The 21,134-nt window shown below is 48.0% G+C and overlaps 2 protein-coding genes across 2 annotated transcripts in view; one reads left to right on the top strand and one right to left on the bottom strand.

The window, feature by feature from the left end:
* Positions 1 to 21,134, bottom strand: part of LOC307208976 (HLA class II histocompatibility antigen, DR alpha chain-like) — a 29,664-nt gene that overhangs the window by 4,084 nt on the left and 4,446 nt on the right. The gene's annotated exons all lie outside the window — the stretch shown is intronic.
* Positions 705 to 21,108, top strand: LOC307208979 (H-2 class II histocompatibility antigen, E-S beta chain-like). Its single transcript, XM_079964044.1, has 6 exons — positions 705 to 834; positions 7,929 to 8,195; positions 12,781 to 13,062; positions 13,203 to 13,313; positions 19,490 to 19,513; positions 20,058 to 21,108. The coding sequence occupies exons 1-6, from the start codon at positions 735 to 737 to the stop codon at positions 20,069 to 20,071; spliced, it is 798 nt and encodes a 265-aa protein (XP_079820170.1). The 5' UTR covers positions 705 to 734; the 3' UTR covers positions 20,072 to 21,108.

Raw genomic sequence — 21,134 nt, 5'->3', positions numbered from 1 at the left:
ACGCCACTGGGGTGGGGGGTGGATCTCCCCAAGAGGGGAGGGGTCTCCACCAGGGAAGGGGCTGCGGGGGCTCCTCTCTGTCTCCCCCCGGGGTGTTTCTTCATGGGGCTCCTCAGACACCAGGGATGTTTCTTGCAAAGGGGAGCTGGGGGGCTTTTATTAGGGGGAGGGGTCTCCTTACTGGGGGGCTGCCAGGGATGCAGGCTGGGGGGCGAAGGGGGGAGCCCCCTCCCTCAGCAGAGAGTTCTTCCCCCCTTGAAACTTCCTTCCTCTTTCCGGATACATGAAGGAAGGAAGGTTTAGCGGCTTAAACGCAGCAGAAGAAAAGCGCATCTCTCTGTTTTGAAGCCTGAGGCTGAAATTTCCCTTTTTGCTGCCAGAGGAAAGTTTTGGATGGAACTGACCGATTCATGTTAAGCTTTATAACCCCCCCCCCCCAAGGTTTTCTGGGGAAGATCTTGATTCACCCGCGACGCAACAACAACGGAGACATCAGCAGAAGCTGAGAAGGCAAAGAGGAACTTGCAGGTCGAGCGAGAGCAGAGAGAGCCCGGATAATGCTCTTTTCAGGAGTTCCCTGCCTGGCGACCGATGACGCTGCCTGGGCTCGGAGGCGGATTGGACGCTCGCGGGGCGGAGATGTGGAGTGGGCGGGGCTTGGGCACTAGTTTCCCCCGGGGCTGAGCGGAGCAAGTCCCATTGGGGAGTCTTCGGGGGGCGAAGGAGAGAGAAGGATGGGGGGCTCCGGCGCTGCGCCTTTGGCCTTGGGGGGGCTCCTGCTGGGCATGCTGGTGGTCTCCGCTTCGGAGGGGCTGGGCGTGGAGGCGCCTCCAGGTGAGCCAAGAGTCTGCAATGGGGGGAGAAGGAAGAGGAAACTCCGCTTAGCGGGACCCCCATCGGTGGGGCTCCTTTGAACATCACTCCTGGATGGTCTTCCACGTTAAGGGGTGATATGATAGCCATGTTCAAATATATAAAAGGATGTCACATAGAGGAGGGAGAAAGGTTGTTTTCTGCTGCTCCAGAGAAGCGGACACGGAGCAATGGATCCAAACTACAAGAAAGAAGATTCCACCTAAACATTAGGAAGAACTTCCTGACAGTAAGAGCTGTTTGACAGTGGAATTTGCTGCCAAGGAGTGTGGTGGAGTCTCCTTCTTTGGAGGTCTTTAAGCAGAGGCTTGACAACCATATGTCAGGAGTGCTCTGATGGTGTTTCCTGCTTGGCAGGGGGTTGGACTCGATGGCCCTGGTGGTCTCTTCCAACTCTAGGATTCTATGATCTTAGCAGGGAGTCCGTAAGTGACTGTGGAGGCCAATTCTGGATCCCCATGTCCTTCCTCGGTGGGGACATTGGTTTCCAGGTGGGAGTTGATCCCTTGCGTCCTGAGTTTGAGTGTCTTCAAAGCCCATTATGCCTTTGGTAAAGGCTGTTCTCCAATTGGAGCGCTCGCAGGCCAGTTTTTCGCACTTGTCAGTGTTTATACTACATTTTGTTAGATTTGCCTTGAGAGAGAGTCTTTAAACCTCTTTTGCTGACCACCGGCATTAAACTTTCCGCTTTTAAGTTAGGACTAGAGTAGTTAATCAGGCATCGGAACAACAGCAAAGTTGATGTTGAAGAATACTTGCTTCCCCATGGGGGATCTTTGCTTCTTCCAGGACATGGGGGGCAAAGGGGCAGGAGGGAAGGGGAAACACTCCCCCCACTGACAAAGAGCAGCTCAGGCTTCTGGAATTGGGAAGGAGAGAGCATTCATTTATTGCAATTAATTATATCCCACCTTTCAGGATTAAAATCCTACCCCAGCAACTTACAAATAGCATTCAACTGAATTTTAATAAAACCACAATATTAACATATTAAATAGTCTTCCTGCAGGACAACTGATGGCAGGCAGCCCTAAGGGACTTTTTTTACAGGGTGGGGCGGGAGCGTAGCTGAATCTGGCCCTGAGTGCTTCTTCACCTGTCTCTCAAAATCATCCTCATCATTCTTAGTGCACTTATCTCCCATCATTTCCTAGTACCTCGGGTTAAGAACTTTGCTTCAGGATAATAATAATAATAATAATAATAATAATAATAATAAATTTTATTTATATCCCGCCCTCCCCAGCCGAAGCCGGGCTCAGGGCGGCTAACAACATTAAAACAGTATGACATTATAAAACATTATAAAAATGAATTAAAATCAAAATTGATGGCAACCATAAACTAAAGCTTTGTAAAGATTGCCAGAGGAGGGGGTCAGGCTGCGCCCTGACCAAATGCCAGGTGGAACAGCTCTGTCTTGCAGGCCCTGCGGAAAGATGTCAAGTCCTGCAGGGCCCTTGTCTCTTGTGACAGAGCGTTCCACCAGGTTGGAGCCGCAGCCGAAAAAGCCCTGGCTCTAGTTGAGGCCAGCCTAACCTCTCTGAGGCCTGGGACCCTCAAGGTGTTTTTATTTGAAGATCGTAAGTTCCTCTGTGGGGCATACCAGGAGAGGCGGTCCCGTAGGTACGAGGGCCCTAGGCCGTATAGGGCTTTGAAGGTTAAAACCAGCACCTTAAACCTGATCCTGTACTCCACCGGGAGCCAGTGCAGCTGGTATAGCACCGGATGAATGTGATCTCTAAGCGAAGACCCCGTAAGGAGTCTCGCTGCGGCATTCTGCACCCGCTGGAGTTTCTGGGTCAGTCTCAAGGGCAGCCCCACGTAGAGCGAGTTACAATAATCCAGTCTGGAGGTGACCGTCGCGTGGATCACAGTGGCTAGGTCAGGGCGAGAGAGGTAAGGAGCCAACTGCTTAGCTTGGCGGAGATGAAAAAATGCCGCCTGTGTTATAGCTGCAATCTGCGCCTCCATGGAGAGGGAGGTATCGAAGATTACACCCAAACTCTTAACGGACGGTGCTGGCACTAATTGCACCCCCGCAAGAGATGGGAGTTGCCCCCTCAGTCCCATGTCGTCCCGTCCCAGCCAGAGGACCTCTGTCTTCGAAGGATTTAACTTCAACCGGCTCCCACGTAACCATCCAGCCACAGCCTCCAAGCATCTGATCAGTGTGTCTGGGGCCGAGTCCGGGTGGCCGTCCATCAACAAATAGAGTTGGGTGTCATCAGCATACTGATGGCAGCCCAGCCCAAAACTCCGGACAAGCTGGGCGAGGGGGCGCATAAAGATGTTAAAAAGCATCGGGGAGAGTATTGCACCCTGAGGCACACCACACACCAAGGAGTGGCGGGATGACAATTCCCCCCCAAGCGCCACCCTCTGTCCCCGACCAGAGAGAAACGAGCGCAGCCATTGAAGGACTGTGCCCTGGATCCCCACGTCAGCAAGGCGGTGGTCCAGGAGTTCGTGATCGACCATGTCGAAGGCTGCTGACAGGTCTAGAAGAATCAGCAGCCCCGACCCGCCTCGATCCAGCTGCCTGCAGAGATCATCTGTTAGGGCGACCAGAGCCGTCTCGGTCCCATGACCAGTGCGGAAGCCGGACTGGAATGGATCCAGAGCTGATGTTTCATCCAGAAACCTACCAAGCTGTTCAGCAACCGCTCTCTCAATCACCTTACCCAGGAATGGAAGATTCGAGACCGGGCGGTAATTGGATAGATCTAAGGGATCTAATGATGTTTTCTTTAAGAGCGGGCGCACCACTGCCTCCTTCAGTTCCCCTGGGAATGTCCCGGTGCCAAGGGACAGATTGATGATATCCCCCAGGGGGGCCCGCACCTCTTCTGGACACGCTCTAATCAGCCAGGACGGGCACGGGTCGAGAGGACAGGTGGTGGGCTTTCCAGCTCGGAGGAGTCTGTCTACATCAGCTGGGGATATCCAGTCAAAGTGGTCCAATACTGAACCCGAGGACAGTCGAGGGGCCTCCAGTTCCTTTATTGTATCCAAATTGGCAGGGAGGTCATGGCGGAGCAACAAGACCTTCTCCGCAAAAAAGCTCGCAAATGCCTCACAGCTGTGTGTCAAATTGTTATTTAAATTTGGCTGTCCTTCGAGGGACGTTAAAGACCGAATTATACTAAATAATTGCGCCGGGCGAGAGCTAGCGGATGCAATGGAGGCCGAGAAGTAGGACTTTTTAGCGGCCTTCACTGGCATCTCGTAGGTTTTCATTAAAACCCTATAAGATGTTCTTGAGGCTCCGTCACGGGCACCCCGCCATACTCGCTCTAGCCGTCTGAGGTCCCGCTTCATTTTCCGGAGCTCCTCGGTAAACCAGGGAGCCCGGTTTCTGCGGGGTCGCAGAGGGCGCTTAGGTGCGATCTCATTGATGGCTGCCAGGAGCTGGGTATTCCAGGCCTCAACAAGCTCAGTCAATGAGTCGCCAGGGGGAGAAAGGTCCCGCAAGGCTTGACGGAATCTATCAGGGTCCATCAGCCTCTGCGGGCGAGCCCAAATTGGCTCGCCACCCAAGCAGGGTGGGGGTGGAACGTCAATCCTGGCTTTCAGAGCATAGTGATCAGACCATGGCACCTTCATCGAAGGAAACATGATCACATCTATACCGACGCCAAAGATCAAATCCAGCGTGTGGCCTGCTTGATGTGTGGGGCCCGAAACAAACTGGGAGAGCCCTAGTGTCGCCATGGAAGACACCAGGTCCAGAGCCTGTGAGGAGGGAGTGGCATCAGCATGGAAGTTGAAGTCTCCCAATACCAATAGGTTAGGGAACTCCAAGGCCCAGCCGGCCACCGCCACCAGCAGGCCTGACAGGGTGGCTGCTGGTGCGCTAGGTGGCCGGTACACCAGCCAGACAGCCAAGCTCTCCTCGGAGCCCCACACTAGGCCAACACATTCAATGCCGGGGATCGATGGCGATGGTAGAGCCCTGAAAGAACAATCTTCCCGGATTAATAACGCCACCCCTCCCCCCCGGCCCACAGTCCGCGACTGGTGAAGGACGGAGAAACCCGGGGGCGCCATCTCTCGCAAGGCAACAGTATCCCCTTCGCGCACCCAGGTCTCCGTCACACAAGCCAGGTCAACCCCCTGCGAGGTGAAGAAATCTTGCAGGGAGGCGGTTTTGTTGCCTATAGACCTGGCATTGCACAACACCAGTGACGGAGGTGAGTAATCCTTGCTCACCCTACCCTCGTCTCTCGGGATGGGGCGCAGATTGGAAGGGGTACGAGCATATCCGTATCTCGATCCCCTTCGCCTATGACATCTGCCCCCACCGCCATACCTCCCTCGCCCCTCCACAGTAGGAATCCCAAGCCTCATACTTGCCTCCATTTACAGAATATAAAAGCAAACAAACAAAAACAATTACATGAAAACAAAACCAATCCCCACCCCCACTCCCCAACCACCCCACCCCAACCCAAAATAAATCAAAACAAAATAAAAGTACATGGATAAAAACCACCGCTTATGGTGGAACAACAAAGCAAAAAAATAAAAACAGTTTAAAACATATAAGAACACTTCCAACAACCGCTGCAGCAGCACCAGTGTCCCCGAGGCTGCGGCGGTGGTGAGCGTGGGCCCCGCCCCCTGGCCTGGTGGAGAGTGGGCCTGCAGGGGGAAGAGCCCTCCCCACAAACGCACGGCAGAGCGGCAGCAGCAGTGTCCCGGGCCTCCTTGGAGTCTTTTATGCTGAGGTGGAGTATGGGGCCCGTCCCCAAGCCCAAGATGGAGAGTGGGCCTGCAGGGGGAAGAGCCCTCCCCACAAACGCACGGCAAAGCGGCAGCAGCGATGTTCCGAGGCCTCCGTGGAGCCTTATATGCTGAGGTGGAGTCTGGGGCCCGTCCCCAAGCCCAAGATGGAGAATGGGCTTGCAGGGGGAGCGGGAGGATGAGAACAGAAATCGTGATGTGGTGGCGTAGTGGCAGCAGGAGGCCGCATTAGCTAAAGTGGTGCTTCAGGTTAAGTACGGACCTCCAGAAGGAATTAAGTACTTAAGCTGAGGTACCACTGTATTAACTCTATAAAGGACTCCACATAATGCATAAATATCCCTTTCTTCTGCTTCTAACACAGGCATGGGCGTAGCCAGGACTTTTGTTAGGAGGGGGAACCTCAGTTTGCTATGTATTTTTTGCTATGATGTTTATTGATTTCGTGGGGGGGGGGAACTGGCTCCTCCCTGCCTACGCCCATGACACCGGCAGCAAAACTGGGGCAAAGGGGACCCTGAGCTCCCCCCCCCCCTCGTGGAAGGTTCCCTCTCCCTATCTCCAGTCCCCCTGCCTTGGGGTCCTCTGGGTGCTCCTGCGTAGAGAGGCGTCGCTTCCTCCCATCTGGCAGGGAAAGCGAAAGTGAAACCTGGTCTCCGGCAGCGGGGGGGGGAGGGGGGTCTTGTGGGGGGGGGGAGTTGTAGTGAAGTCCCATTCAGAGCAGAAAAGCGTCTCCCACCCTGCTCAGGGTCTCCCCCTTTTCCTGGTTTCTCTCCCACTCCCAACATTTCCTCTCGTAGGTTGTGGCTCCCTCTTGATACAGAACGAGAGGGGGGGGTACCTTTCCTCACTCCTCCTCCTCCTGAGTAAGGGGCCCGAGGCGATGACCTCGACGGCGCCCAGCTCTGCCGTGACTCCTGAACCCCCACACTGTTGCACAAGCACCACACTATACCCCTTGACTTTATAAATAATATTCTTTCCTTCTATATACGGGCGAAATAAGCCCTTCCTTCTAAAGCCTAACTTTTGCTCTATTTCTAACATGAGTAGACCGTATCGTACTGTTTTCCCCATTGACTATAATGGCTGCGCCTCGGTCAATCAAGAGCGTGCATTCCCCTGCAGGAGCTAGCTCAGGGAGCTCTTGCACGCCTCATTTAACCTCCTGACAAGTTGTTGACGGCTCCCCGCTGCGAGAACAATGGAACCGAAACTAGCGACCTCGTAAAACTGTCAAAGTCTTGTTACATTGTATCCATTTGTTTCCGTTTTAATATACAATATACACTTGACCGGCAAGAAGCCGAAAACTTCAGAAAATAATATAAAATCAGCCAAAGCTCCGATCTTCTCCATTTTAACGTCATTCTACTTGATTCCCTCCGGACTCCATGATGTTACCCTCAGCGCCATAATCCTCGAACCGACAGGTCACGTACTCAGGAAGACCCTAATCCGGTCGGATCGTTCTGCCAAACCCTTTCCCCGGGCAATGCCAGGTGGCAGACGATACATATCCGTGCCATTGTCCTGCCATCACCTGTACTCAGGAAACGTTTATGCATATCTCTTTAATCTATGCAACCCCTACCTTACTGAACTGATGATCTGTGTAACTCCTACCTTACTGAACTGATGATCTGTGTAACTCCTACCTTACTGAACTGATGATCTGTGTAACTCCTACCTTACTGAACTGATGATCTGCGTAGCTCCTACCTTACTGAACTGATGATCTGTGTAATTCCTACCTTACTGAAGTGATGATCTGTGCAAACCCCCACCCACTTTCCTGAAGTGCTGATCTGTGTAATCCCACCTCTTGTGATGTATTCGTGACGTTTTCTGCACTGTATTCTGGGACTTGGAGGGAACTTTTAAAAGTTTATGTCGCCCCATTCTCGGGGTTCAATTCCATTTTGAACCTGTTGCGCAATAAACTTTGGATCCCCGTTTATTGCTCCTGTCTCCGGCTGAGCTCATTTCTTCCGCTAGGACCCGCGGACATCGTCCGACGAGCCGGGTGGTAGGGTAACTCCGCACCTGGAATTTTCCGTAACACTCTCCACAAAACGGCCTTTCGCTGCCGCTCTCTCCCTTTCCTTTGGGAGGGGGTGAAAGGGGGCAGGGTCTCCCCGCCATGGGATCACGTGACACGAGAGAGAGAGAGAGAGAGAGAGAGAGAGAGAGTGCATCTCTCTCCTGCCAGGCAGGGGCAACTATCCGCTATGGTGGTAGCTGCGCCCTTAAGGTAACCGGGAACCGGAAAGTCTCCAGCCCCCCAATTTCATTCTCCCTCCCCCCAGAGCACTTCCTGGGCCAGAGGAAGGCCGAGTGCCACTTCTTCAATGGGACGCAGCGAATCCGCTTCCTAGATAGATACTTCTTCGGCCGGCAGGAGCTCGCCTACTTCGACAGCGACCGAGGGAAGCACGTGGCTGTGGCTGAACTGGGGGAGCCCTCAGTCAAGGCATGGAACCAGGACAAGGACCTCCTGCGGAGGAAGAAGGCCGAAGTGGATGTCTGCCGGCACAACTACGAGATCCACGCACCCATCTTCAAACCGCGTCGCGGTGAGTCCAGAATCGGGGCGTGGGGGTGTGGGGTGGACCCGGGACTTTCCCCTCTCGACGCCCCTGTCGGTGCTGCCCCCCCAGGCCCCCTCCCCTCCCGCTTTCCAGAGCAATAAAGGGGCCTTTCCTGACGCCCCACTCCAGAGGCAGAGTTTCTGTGTATCCCTGGAAGCATCATAACCCAATTCATGTATTTCAATGTGGAGGGTATCTTTCTTAGTTTATTTATTTATTTATTTATTTATTTATTTATTTATTTATTTATTTATTTTTAATTAAATTTGCATCCCACCCTATACCTGTAGGTATTGCAATACAAAATTGCAGTATTTACAATAATACTAATACTAACAGTAATAATAATAATAAAAATAACAACAACAAACAACAATAACAATAACAAACAATAACAATAACAAACAAACAATAACAACAACAATAACAAACAAACAATAACAAACAAACAACAAGCAGAGGCTTGACAACCATATGTCAGGAGTGCTCTGATGGTGTTTCCTGCTTGGCAGGGGGTTGGACTCGGTGGCCCTTGTGGTCTCTTCCAACTCTATGATTCTATGATTCTATGATTCAATAACAACAACAATAATAGAAGTAATGATTTATTATTATTATTATTATTATTATTATTATTATTATTTATACCCCATCCACCTGGCTGGGTTTTCCCCGCCACTCTGGGCGGCTCCCAACAGAATTAAAAGCACAATAGAACATCAAACATTAAACATTAAACATTAAAAACTTCCCTAAACTTCATCTATTGCCTGTGCATTCCCACCGTTTCCCCTCAAGATAGTGTTCTGTCCATGGTTCTCCCTCTCCTCATTCCACCCCCACAACGACCCTGTGAGGGAGGCCAGGCTGAGGGGAGGGGCTGGCCAGGGACACCCAGGAGACTCAAGGCCCAGGGGGGATGTGAACCCGGGACACAGTCCAACGCTGGACTACATTAGAGTGGGGGGCTGCAGGGGGGGGGGAAATAGGCAGCCTTTCAGGGGGAGGAGAGAGAGTGCATTTGAAACAGAAACCCTGAACATTATTAAAGTGCAAAATGAGGTTGTTTGGACATCACTCATTTACTAATTGTGATACATTAGCACGTCGTTTCCTGCACACCTGACATGGATTCAGGTAGGGCTGCCATATTACCAGGTTTTCCTGGGAATTCAGGTGTTTAAATGGGGGGGGGTTAGAAATTGACCCCACAATCTCAAAACTACATACATTCAGGATTAAATAATAATTATTATAAACATGGTCCATTTCCTTCCCACCCACTCATTACTATTTTCAGCTCCCCCCCCCCCCCCGTTCTCCAGGGATTATCCCTAAATCAAAAGGATACTGTGCAGTGATTCTGAATAGCATCCTGTTTGCCAGGAAAATAGGAAGGGCAAACTCCTGAGATTCCCAGGACTGGGAAAGGAGGCAGAAGGATGGAAAGTGTCCTAGGAAGGGGAGGGGCATCCCAGGACCTCCAGGGAGGAGCAGTTCCCTGTTTGTGGAATGCCCAGCCTGACCGCTGGGGAAACTGGGCTGGCTTTGGGTAGATGGGGTGAGATCAGTTAGAAGTTGGGGGCTGGGAGCGTAGGATCGACTGACTGTCCAAGGGCCAAATCTAGGCTTTCTGTCACCTGAGGCAAAGACCCAGTTTTGTCACACACGCCCCACATGCATTTGTGTATACACACCCACCCACCTGGACACATTTGTTCATAAAGGGCTTAAAAGGAGGTTTGAAAGAGGCTGGAAAAGAGAAATACCGTATTTTTTGCTCACTTTTTTCCCTCCTAAAAAGTAAGGGGAAATGTGTGTGCGTCTTATGGAGCGAATGCAGGCTGCACAGCTATCCCAGAAGCCAGAACAGCAAGAGGGATCACTGTTTTCGCTGCGCAGCGATCCCTCTCGCTGTTCTGGCTTCTGGGATTCAGATTTTTTTTTCCCTCCTCCAAAAACTAGGTGTGTCTTGTGGTCTGGTGCGTCTTATAGAGCGAATAATATGGTAGTCTCTCCAAATAGTAACATTGTCTGTATTTGTGTTTTTTTGTTTGTTTTTTAAATAATTTTTTATTAACAGGCCAATCACATCACATTATCCAAATCAAATTAGTACCAAATTATACAGCCAAATTTTAAATTTTGTTGGGGGTCCCCATACATCAAGCTCCGCACGAGTCCAAAACTCCGGAGAAGTCCAGGCATCACTTATATTACTGCTTTAATTAGACAGTTCTATCCAGTTCGATCCGGATAGTCCTTTATTACTTTCTTTCTCTTCTTGTTGTTATCATATATTCCTTTCTTTGCGATCTCTGATGATTTTCACAAGCAGATTGAAAACAGGCGTCTCTGTGTGGGTTTTGTACTCCTCAAAGATCATATCGCTCAGGAACAGCCTCTGTTCAACACTTCCATAAACAAAATTAATCTTCAGTCTGTCCTTTATTTTTCTCAGGCTTGCCAAATAAATCAAATGAGTGAGTCAGGGGGCTCTGTCAGGTCAATCTTGCGTTCCAACATTCCTTCTCTTTCAAACAATCCTGATTCTCCTCCCCCTGTCCTTCTTTCTCTGGCAAGCCTGTCTTGGCGAGACGCCATTTTTATTTTTATTTTATTTTTTTATTTTTTATTTTTTTATTATTGTTAAAATAATTCAACATTAATACACATACAAACATACATTTCATACAACATACCTACATACATACAACATACCTACAACATACCTACACTCAATCCCACAGATAATTCCCATCACCATCCACCACCCCTCACCCTTTGTGTTAGACTTCCAATCTACTCAATTGCGAGATGCCATTTTTTAACTGCGTCATAAAATTTTTCCTCTTTCTCACCGTTCAATCCTCTATCCTGTTATAATCCATCCCACACAGATCTTGGATTCTTGCTTGTGATTAATAAAAACGCAACGATCTTATTTCTGTCTGGGGTGAAGGGTTATTAATATCACATCGTGCAAAGAGAAAAAAGAGTTTTTTCCTCCACCCCCCCCCTTCGTTCCATACATACAGTCTCCTAGTAGTGATTCATCAGAAGATTTACTTATCCATCCGTCACTCCCGGTCACAGAGATCCATTAATCAGCAGTCTTATCCTCGAGCATTACTTGATGTATGTGCTTCAGCTTCATTTCCAATCGTTTGTTTCCAATTATAATTCCGAGCTGAAGCAACCAGCACGCGCTAATTGGAATCGGCGTCAGGAAGATCTGACTCCACCGAGGGCTCGTGTCAAGTGTTCAGCACCCCCATCTCACAGATCTGGGGGTGCATTGTGAACACCGCTGGCAAGGCAGCTCCCCCCATATCCTGGGGGGGGGGAAGACTGCATACTTCCCATAGCAGCCCCTTAATTACCTCGTATGGGTCAGAGAGATGTTATTGTCGGCCATCTTCCAACGCGCCACCTGGTGGCCCCCAACATTGTCTGTATTCGTATCTGGTTTTCAATCTCCTCAGAGAACAGCAGATCATTTGAGGAATTCTAAGAAATATTATAACTGTATGTAAATGATAATGATAAGAATAATAATAATAAATAATGGAAACTGTGATAATGATCCTGCACATACCAGAGTAAGTCCTATTGAACTCAGTGGGGCTTACTTTTGAGTCAGAATGCTGAAGATTGCAGTATAAGACCGCAGAATCTTTACACAGTTACCTGGGAGTAAGCTCCATTGAACTCAGTGGGACTTCTGAGTAGTAAAGGCAGTTTAAGGCTCTAAAGAATAAAATAAAAGAATACTCCACAAGATTCCTTTAAAAATTGCTGGCTGCTGAACCATTGCAATTAAAGAATTTAAAGTGGATTGGCTACATTTTCCTCCCAAATTACAGAAAGGGATAAATACAAAGAGCTTCGTATGCCAGCATCACATTTCTTTCATTGCAGGTATTTTATTTTCAGCATAAAGAGGACTCGGTTTTTGGAGCTGATTGTAGGCAGCAGTGCCCTCTCTATGTGTTCACGTGGTGTAAACACGTATGTTGTCTTCTAGAGATCCAAACACACACACACACACACACACACACACACACAAAATGAACACACAAGTAAAGGGCTTCTGTTCCAAAAAGGGCAGGAGGGGTGTTCTGATCTCTTCACCACTTGTAATTCATCTCTGAGACTTTGTGGGAAGCAGAAGAAGAAAGAAAGAAAAAGAAAACTTTCCCATTTCAACTCTGCGTGGAGAGAAACCTTCTCCAGAATTTCTCTTTCACACATACTTCCAAAAACAGAGAGGGGAAAAGGGGAAGGAGGGTCATTTTCCAGGTTTTCCGGCTTCCCCTTGCAGATTAGCATCACTCTGGTGCTCAGCAGATGCTTTTAGACTCTGGAGCCACCAGGGGAGGCTGCGGTCAGAGAAAGGGCCCCCCCTGCAAGCTGGGAGCCTCAGTTGCGCCCCCTAGAGGCTTCACCCTGGCTAGTCCCCTCCCCCGTTACCTGTGGCCTCTCCTCCCTCCCTTGAAGCCTCCAGGTCCCTCCCTGCCTAAATCTCTGACCTTCCTTCCACATCTCCCTTGCCTCCCCCCCCCCACAGTCCAGCCCAAGGTGAAGATCACCCCCACAGACAACATTGAATCTTCACCACACAACACTCTGCTGATTTGCACCCTGAACCGCTTCTTCCCTGCGGGGATCGAGATCAAGTGGTTCAGGAACGGGGAGGAGGAGCCCAAAGTGTGGACCACGGACCTCATCCGGAACGGGGACTGGACCTTCCATATTGAGGTGATGCTGGAGACAAAGCCAGAACGTGGAGACGTCTACACCTGCCAGGTGGAGCACGCCAGCTTCGAAGGCCCCGTCACGGTGAAATGGGGTAGGATGCCTTCCCAGCCCCGACCCATCTCCTGCCCAAAGAAATGGGGGGCAGTACTGGGGGGCTGGATGGGTTGCTCCCCCCTCAGGGGGCTGATCCCAGGCCTGCCTTTCCTCACTCACAGCTTTTTCTTTCTTCAGAGCCACAGTCGGACTCTGCCAGGAGCAAGATGTGGACGGGGATTGTGGGGATTGTGTTGGGGCTGGTCTTTGGGGCCACTGGACTCGCCCTTTACCTGAAGAACAAGAAAGGTGAGGGTGGGGTGCCAGGGGAGAGGGAGGGTTGGGTGTGGGGCTGGAGTGGGCTCCGGGCCCCCCTCCTCTTCTTAGGCTCTGGAGAGAGTTCTGTTCCTTCTCCACTCCTAGGAGGTCCCTCTTGGTGTCTCAAATGGAGCCTCAGCTCTTATGGAGATGGTCTGAGGCTTAAATCTGTAGATTAAGACCTAAACCTCCCATTCAACATATGAGGGAGAAATTCAAAAGCATCTCTGGCTCTGAAGCCTTTTAGCAGAGTAAGGACACAGATGTTTTGCAGCTTCCTGGTCCCAGCACTAGTAATTAGGAATTAAATTTGGGATTGGATGACCTCCCCCTCTTCATCCCACATTGCAGAGAATGAACCATACATCTACACATAAATAGAAAGAAATGTTTACTTACATTTTATTGCAGGCAGCATACACAGCATAAAATAGTATGCCAACTAATACTGCTAAGTTGCATTAAAATAAAAATTGGTAGTCTTAGCTAAGATGGTAGAGAGTTGAGCTTTGGAGAGGAAGGAAGTATTAAAGAATATGTTCCTATTGTTTTCTTCCTGCCCTGTGCTAACAAGAGGATATGACCTGACAGAATGCTGTCTAGGATTTTTACAGGAGATTCTGTGTGCCTTAACCCTTGCTTATCTAGTAAATAGGAAATTTTATTTTATGAATAGAGTATCATTTTATCACATAAATGGCTCCAGAGCTAAAATTACCTGCAGGATCTCTTAAGAGTCTGACTTCCTGGTCCCAGCAGTAAGTCAAAGGCTCTCTCTCCCTGCTGAGCGAAGGGCCTTTGAGACACTGATAGTCAGGAGGCAGAATTCATCTCCCTTGGGTCTTCTTGCTGTTTGTGTCTCTGAAATAAATCAACAACTGGGCAAGGCAGAGCCCCAAAGGAGGCAGCTAAGGGAATATAGGAGAGTTTGTGGGGTGGGGGCATTGGGTAAGGGGAAAGAGATTAGTTGGGAAGATGTTCCGCAGAGTTTTTTCTGTATCGGGAAGGAAATATTTATTTCCTACAAAGACTCCTCTTTCACCCCTCATACTCCTTAGGACAGAATGGGGGGGGGATTCCTAGCTGTGCCTGGAGTGTGTCATCTTGGTCTTGGGGGGGGGGTGGCTGTTGAATGGTTACTTTAAATGTAAAGGTTCATCATTGTTCCACCTAATGTGTATGTCTTTAAGGGGCCAGAGCAAGGGCCAGAGCAAGATAACGAGACCCAGCTTTACAGCTGTGAAACATAGCAGGTGCTGCCGAGTTGCATTGATTAAGGTGTGTCAGCATTTGCATGTAGTATATAAGGAGCAGCACCTAGCTCTCCCATTACCCTGGGGGTTGGGTTGGTGGTTGGGTCTGGTTTGTTGTTAATGTATTTAGTGTATAAGGAGTTTTTGTTTTTTGTAATTAAAACCTTGCTTAAGTTATTTTTGAGTCCCTTTCTTTTTAATGCATGGTCTCCCCAGCAAGCTCTCTGCAGCGCTACCATACTGCAACTAGCCAACATCTTTGGTTATGGGCCCAGCTGCTGAGTGGATGACTGCATATTTTTGGACTCTGAGAAAGGTTTGAAAACTCCTTCTCCTGTTAGTGTAGTTTTTGTGGGTCTGGAAGATTTCCAGAATGGTTGACCGGGTTCCTGAAGCTGAGAAGGCTCTGGTCTTCCCACAGCTAACAGATGAGAACTATAGTTTATGGTCTTTTCGGGTGGAGGCACTTTTGACCTCTAGGGAAGTATGGACCTATGTAACTGAAGACCCTCCTGACCCTGTAACTAATGCTTGGTCGAAAGGAGATGCAAAAGCCAGGGCAATAATTAATTTGGCAGTCAGCGACCAGCAAGTAGTCTATATAAGGAATAAGAAAACTGCCAAAGAAATGTGGGACAGTCTTGCAGCAGTGCATGTTAGAAAAGAATCAGCGTCTGCATTGACGTTTTTCAAGCAGTTGTACCAGACTAAGTTGCAGCCTGGTGGTGATTTGGCAGCACACTTGAGATGTCTGGAGGCAATACGCGGCGAATTAATTCGAAGGGACATGGACATACCTGATATTCAGTATGTTTTTATCATTCTTTGTTCCCTTAATGAGGACTTTGATGGTATAGCTAGCCAGATATCTGCCGTCCCACCAGCACAATTAACTGTGGAAGGGGTGACGGCAAGATTAATGGGTGAGTTGGATAGAAGGGAGGCTTGTGCCATAAGCACTCCTATTTCCAGAAGTAATGAGGAACGCCATATGCAAACTTGTGGTGATGCGACTGCATTTAAAGCTGCAAAGCGTTGTTGGTTCTGCAATAAGCAAGGACATTTTGCAAAGGACTGCAGATCCAAAAGAAAGCAAAGTACTCCTAAGCCTGTTTCTGCTCGTCAGTCACGGTTGTCATCTCAGCAGCCAACATCGCACCGTAAAGACAGAAATGAGCCGCGAGCTTTTCATGCTCGGACTGCAGATCATAAAAGAATTAAAGGTGCCAAGTGGAATTCTTTTATTGTGGACTCAGGAGCTTCTCACCACGTTTGCAACAATCGAAGCTTGTTTATTTCTTTCGAAGAGGAAATTGGTAATGTACATTTAGCCAATTCACAAGTCTTGCAGTCACTTGGCAGAGGTACTGTTAAACTTGACTCTTTAAATATTACAATAGCGAACTGCATTTACTGCCCATCAGTGGACAATTTATTATCAGTAAGGTGTTTTGCTCGTCAAGGCATAAGTGTGCGTTTCTTAAATTCAATGTGTGAGTTTTTTGAGGGGAACAAACGTCTATTGTATGCCCGGGACTCTGATGGTTTATATAGACTGTATTTTCGCACCTACTCCCAATCGCCTATAAATTGCAGAGCAGCACAGTCAAGCCAGGGGTTGAGGAATGTAAGGCCACATTCTGGGTGTGTCCATGAGGCGCACAGAATTCTGGGACACTTGAATTTTGCTGATGTAATTAGGACGAAGAATATTGTTAATGGCCTCAACTTAAAACCATGCAAATTCTTTATGCAATGTTTATCCTGTTGCAAGAATAAGATTAAGGTTGCACGCAAGGGTAGATGCTCAGATAGGAAAGTAACTGAGCCATTTGAGCGTGTACATTGTGACTTAGTTGGGCCACTCCCACCATCATTAGGAGGTTCAAAGTACTGGCTCACTCTCATAGACCAGTATAGTAGATATTGTTGGACTTATGCAATAGCTGACAAGTCCCAAGCATTTGAGAAGTACAAAGTTTTTTGCAACTGGGTAAAAACGCACTTTAACAAACCAATTAAGAACCTGTTTTCTGACCGGGGCGGGGAATTTGTTTCTGAGGATTTTGAGAAATTCCTGGAAGCGCAGGGGACTACTCATGAGTTATCTTGCCCCCGAAGTCCCTGGCAAAATGGGCTTGTTGAAGTTGTGCAGCGTGATCTGCAAGCAGGGGTCAAAACTTATCTGCACAATGCTAATCTGCCCAAAGACTTTTGGGCTGAAGCGCTTAATGCATTTTGTTATGTTAGAAATCGCAGTTATCATTCTGGTTTAGATGTCACCCCCTATGAGAAGCTGTTTAAAAAACGCCCTAATCTGAAATACCTACGCATTTGGGGTTCAGATGTAATTATGCATTACCCCGCTAAGCAGAAACTGGGTGAGCGTAGTGTTCAGGGAAAATTAATGGGCTACCAGCAGGGGGCGTACAGAATTTACATACCAGCAACTGGCAAATTTCATATTACCAGAAGCATGATACAAACTGTAAATTGGAATGGAGTTGCTGTTTTCCAAGATACTGACGGTATAGATAGTACTGAGGAAGAAGAGGAAGAAGCAGCAGCAGCAGCAGGAAATGGTGATTCTGAATTAATGGAAAAAGACAAAAAGCCTGTTGAATCTGATAATTTGTTTGATGATTTAAAGTCACAGGCACCCGAGGGGAGGTTAGATTCTCTTGATTTTTCTGACCGTGAGCTTAGCCTACAGGCACCTCTTCAGTCTGACAATGATGATTTACAACCTGAAACTAGTGGTTCCCTTAGTCCTATTAAGTCTGAGGAGTCTGACTCTCCTTCCGGACTGAGACGTTCAGATAGAAAGAGGCAGAAGCCACAACGATTTGCAGATGAACATTTTAATACTGTGTATGCCAATAAGGCGGTTTTTGAGCCAAAAAGCTACAATGATGTTCAGAATTTACCTAAGCACCAAGCTGCAAATTGGTATAAAGCTATGAACTCTGAGATAGCTTCTTTAAAAGAGCATAACACTTGGTCTCTTGTACCACAAACCCCAGATATGAGACTTATTGATTCAAAATGGGTTTATAGAGTTAAAATGAATGACAAAAATGAAGTTGTAAGGTACAAGGCAAGATTAGTTGCTAGGGGTTTTCAACAAATTCCAGGCGAAGATTATGATTTGTGTTATTCACCAAGTGTAAAATATGAAACAGTTAAGCTCTTGTTAAAAGATGCATTACAACGTGGACATTCTGTTTATCACCTAGATATAAAAACTGCATATTTGTTTGCAGATTTAAAAGAACAAATTTTTATGCGTGTCCCTGAAGGCATAGACGCCGCTGAAGGTTTGGTATGCAAATTAAATAAATCCCTTTATGGTCTGCACCAAAGTGGAAGGAATTGGCACCAAACTTTAGCAAAAGAATTGCTGGATATTGGTTTTTCACAAGGAAAGGCAGACAATTGTGTGTTTATAAAGGAAAGGGCAAACTCTGTAACAAAGATGTGTGTATGTAGATGACGTGCTAATTTCTACAAAAACTAAACAGGAATATGAAGAGGTAGTTTCACAGTTACAGAAGAAATTTGATGTGGTGGAATTAGGCATAGCTAAAAATTACTTATCCATGCAAATTGAGAAAGGCAAAAATGGATCTTTTCTGGTTCATCAAACTGCAAAAATTGATGATCTTGTTGAAATGCTACGTTTAGAAAATGCAAATGGGAAGGAAATGCCTATGGTGTGTGGTTTCACCTTTACAGGTGAAGATAAGCCATTCCCTAACAAAACTTTGTATCGTTCTGCTATAGGCAAGCTAAATTTCATTCAAAGAATCTCAAGACCAGATATAACTTATGCTTTTCACTTTCTGGCAAAATTTGTGGAAAAGCCCACTACACAATGTTTCTCTGCTCTTAAGAGAGTGGTAATGTACCTTAAACATACCAAACATTATAGGTTGCAGTTTACATCAAGTATTGACAAAGGTTTTGAAATTTTCTGCGATGCATCTCATGCAGTGGAACAAAATAATTGCAGGGGTGTGTCTGGTATGGTGTTTTGTTATAACAGTTGTCCATTTGAATGGAAGTCCCAGACACAAACCATTATTTGTCTCTCCACAACAGAGAGTGAATTATGTGCATGCGTTCAGTCCACTCGTGATATAGAATGGTATCTGCAAGTATTTGCAGACCTACAGATGCAAGTAACACTACCAGTAAAAGTTTACCTTGATTCCCAGAGTGGACTCGCTATCCTATGTTCAGAAACCAATACGCAGCGCACCAGAGTCTTAGGATTACGTTTGCAGTTTGTAAAGAAACTAATTGCTGATGAAATGATTGTATTTGAATATGTTCCAGGTGACAATCAAATTGCGGACATTTTTACAAAAGCACTTCCAAAGGTTACACATGAAAGACATTTACAAAGTATGCTTTATGTTTTTGTTCCACAATGATGAACCGCAGGGGAAATGTTGAATGGTTTCTTTAAATGTAAAGGTTCATCATTGTTCCACCCAATGTGTATGTCTTTAAGGGGCCAGAGCAAGGGCCAGAGCAAGATAACGAGACCCAGCTTTACAGCTGTGAAACATGGCAGGTGCTGCTGAGTTGTATTGATAAAGCTGTGTCAGCATTTGCATGTAGTATATAAGGAGCAGCACCTAGCTCTCCCATTACCCTGGGGGTTGGGTTGGTGGTTGGGTCTGGTTTGTTGTTAATGTATTTAGTGTATAAGGAGTTTTTGTTTTTTGTAATTAAAACCTTGCTTAAGTTATTTTTGAGTCCCTTTCTTTTTAATGCATGATCTCCCCAGCAAGCTCTCTGCAGCGCTACCATACTGCAACTAGCCAACAGTGGCATGTTCCCAGAGAAGCTGTTTCAGGGGACATCTGGTGCTGACTGAATCTTTCTATTCTTTTCTCTCTCTCCCAGGTCAAGCTGTTCCTCAGCCTGCAGGTAACTTTCCTTTCTGCTCTTCCATCTTCTTCCTCCTCCTCCCCCAACCCCCTTCTCCTGGCTGCTTGGTGTGCCCCACCATGGCTTCCTTTTAGAACAGAGGGGAGGGGCTTTCTATGGATAAATCCATCCCCTGATGCACACACACCAATATCAGGTCCTGGAAGGGGGTCTCCATGGGAATGTCCCACCTGGGAGACTGTCAAGCAGAGACCATGAAGACAGCAGGGCTGGCATTTGGCCACATTTGGTCCAGGGTCCGTGGTTCCCCATTTCTGATCTAGACAGATCTCCTTGGTCTCTTCTGAAGCTCCTCTTCTCCACTGCCAAAGCCAGCCAAGTCTCCCTCCCTCTGCCTCCTTCCCTCCTCAGAGCCCCCCCCCCCGGCTAGGCCCATAACTGGTGGTGATGGGAATTGTGGTTCACAATCTCTGATGGCCTCTCTATGGAGTGACCCCCCAATCTTGCCAGGGATTCTTCGACCCCTTTCTCCCCATTCCTCACCCCACAGTGATGGGCTTGTCTCTCTCTTCTCTGCCTGCAGGACTCATCAGTTAGACTTCGCTGCTCCACCAGCATCCTGGGATGTGGAGAAGCTCTGTTCTTCCTGCCAGTTGCCCTCTGTCCATGCTCAGAGGTGGAAACCTGACTGGAAGGTGGATGGAAGGAGTCACAGATCAAGAACGACAGTGTCCACCCCTCCCCCACCTCTGTTGCTTGCTTGTCATTTGGGGAAAGTTTCTTCTTGTGCTTCCCTTTCCGCTTGTTGTTTGCAATTTATCACAACCTGATTCCTTCTTTGCACCTCTCTGCTAGAGAATTTGTGCCTTGAATCTCCCTGGAGGAGCCTGAGCTGTCCCTGAAAACAGCCATGAATCTGGTCAGACTTCCAGGACTGGTCCTTCAAGCCCGGATGGGGAGCCTCACAACTGAATTGGGGAGGGGTCACATGTGGCCTCCCAAACATCTCCATGTGGCCCCTGGGACTCTCCCCAGCCTTGCATTGCCCCTTCCTTCAGACTCTTTAACCTGGCTGGGATTTGTCCTTCTATCCTTTTTTAAAAATTATAAACCACTGAGCCTCTTGGGCTTGCCGATCGGAAGGTCAGTGGTTCGAATCCCCGCAACGGGGTGAGCTCCCGTTGCTCGCTCCCTGCTCCTGCCAACCTAGCAGTTCGAAAGCACGTCAAAGTGCAAGTAGATAAATAGGTACCACTCCAGTGGGAAGGTAAACAGCGTTTCCGTGCGCTGCTCTGGTTGGCCAGAAGCGGCTTAGTCATGCTGGCCACATGACCCGGAAGCTGTACGCCGGCTCCCTCGGCCAGTAAAGCGAGATGAGTGCTGCCACCCCAGAGTGGGCCACGACTGGACCTAATGGTCAGGGGTCCCTTTACCTTTACCTTTATTTTCATACAACAAATTATTCCAACAATTGTATTTTTCCTCATTTCCCCCTCCCCCCACGACTTCCGTCAGTTCCTCTTTCTGATTTATTAACACATATTGTTCTCTGCATATTGTAAAGATGTAAAAATCTCTAAATCTTCCATCTAATATTTTAACAAATAAATTTGTGTATGTTTATTCAAAACTTGCCAAGGAGTCCAACTCATTTTGTCAT

This window comes from Podarcis cretensis, assembly GCF_951804945.1.
Source record: "Podarcis cretensis genome assembly, chromosome: 2".
Taxonomy (NCBI): domain Eukaryota; kingdom Metazoa; phylum Chordata; class Lepidosauria; order Squamata; family Lacertidae; genus Podarcis; species Podarcis cretensis.
The sequence above is the reverse complement of the archived record's forward strand: the minus strand, read 5'-3'. Positions and strand labels throughout refer to the sequence as shown.

Bases quoted from the DNA above. Each gene is read 5' to 3' on its own strand.
- LOC307208979 (XM_079964044.1), top strand. From the start codon at position 735: ATGGGGGGCTCCGGCGCTGCGCCTTTGGCCTTGGGGGGGCTCCTGCTG. The intron at 13,063-13,202 runs GTAGGATGCCTT...TTCTTTCTTCAG, and splicing joins CCCCGTCACGGTGAAATGGG to AGCCACAGTCGGACTCTGCC. The intron at 13,314-19,489 runs GTGAGGGTGGGG...TCTCTCTCCCAG, and splicing joins TTACCTGAAGAACAAGAAAG to GTCAAGCTGTTCCTCAGCCT.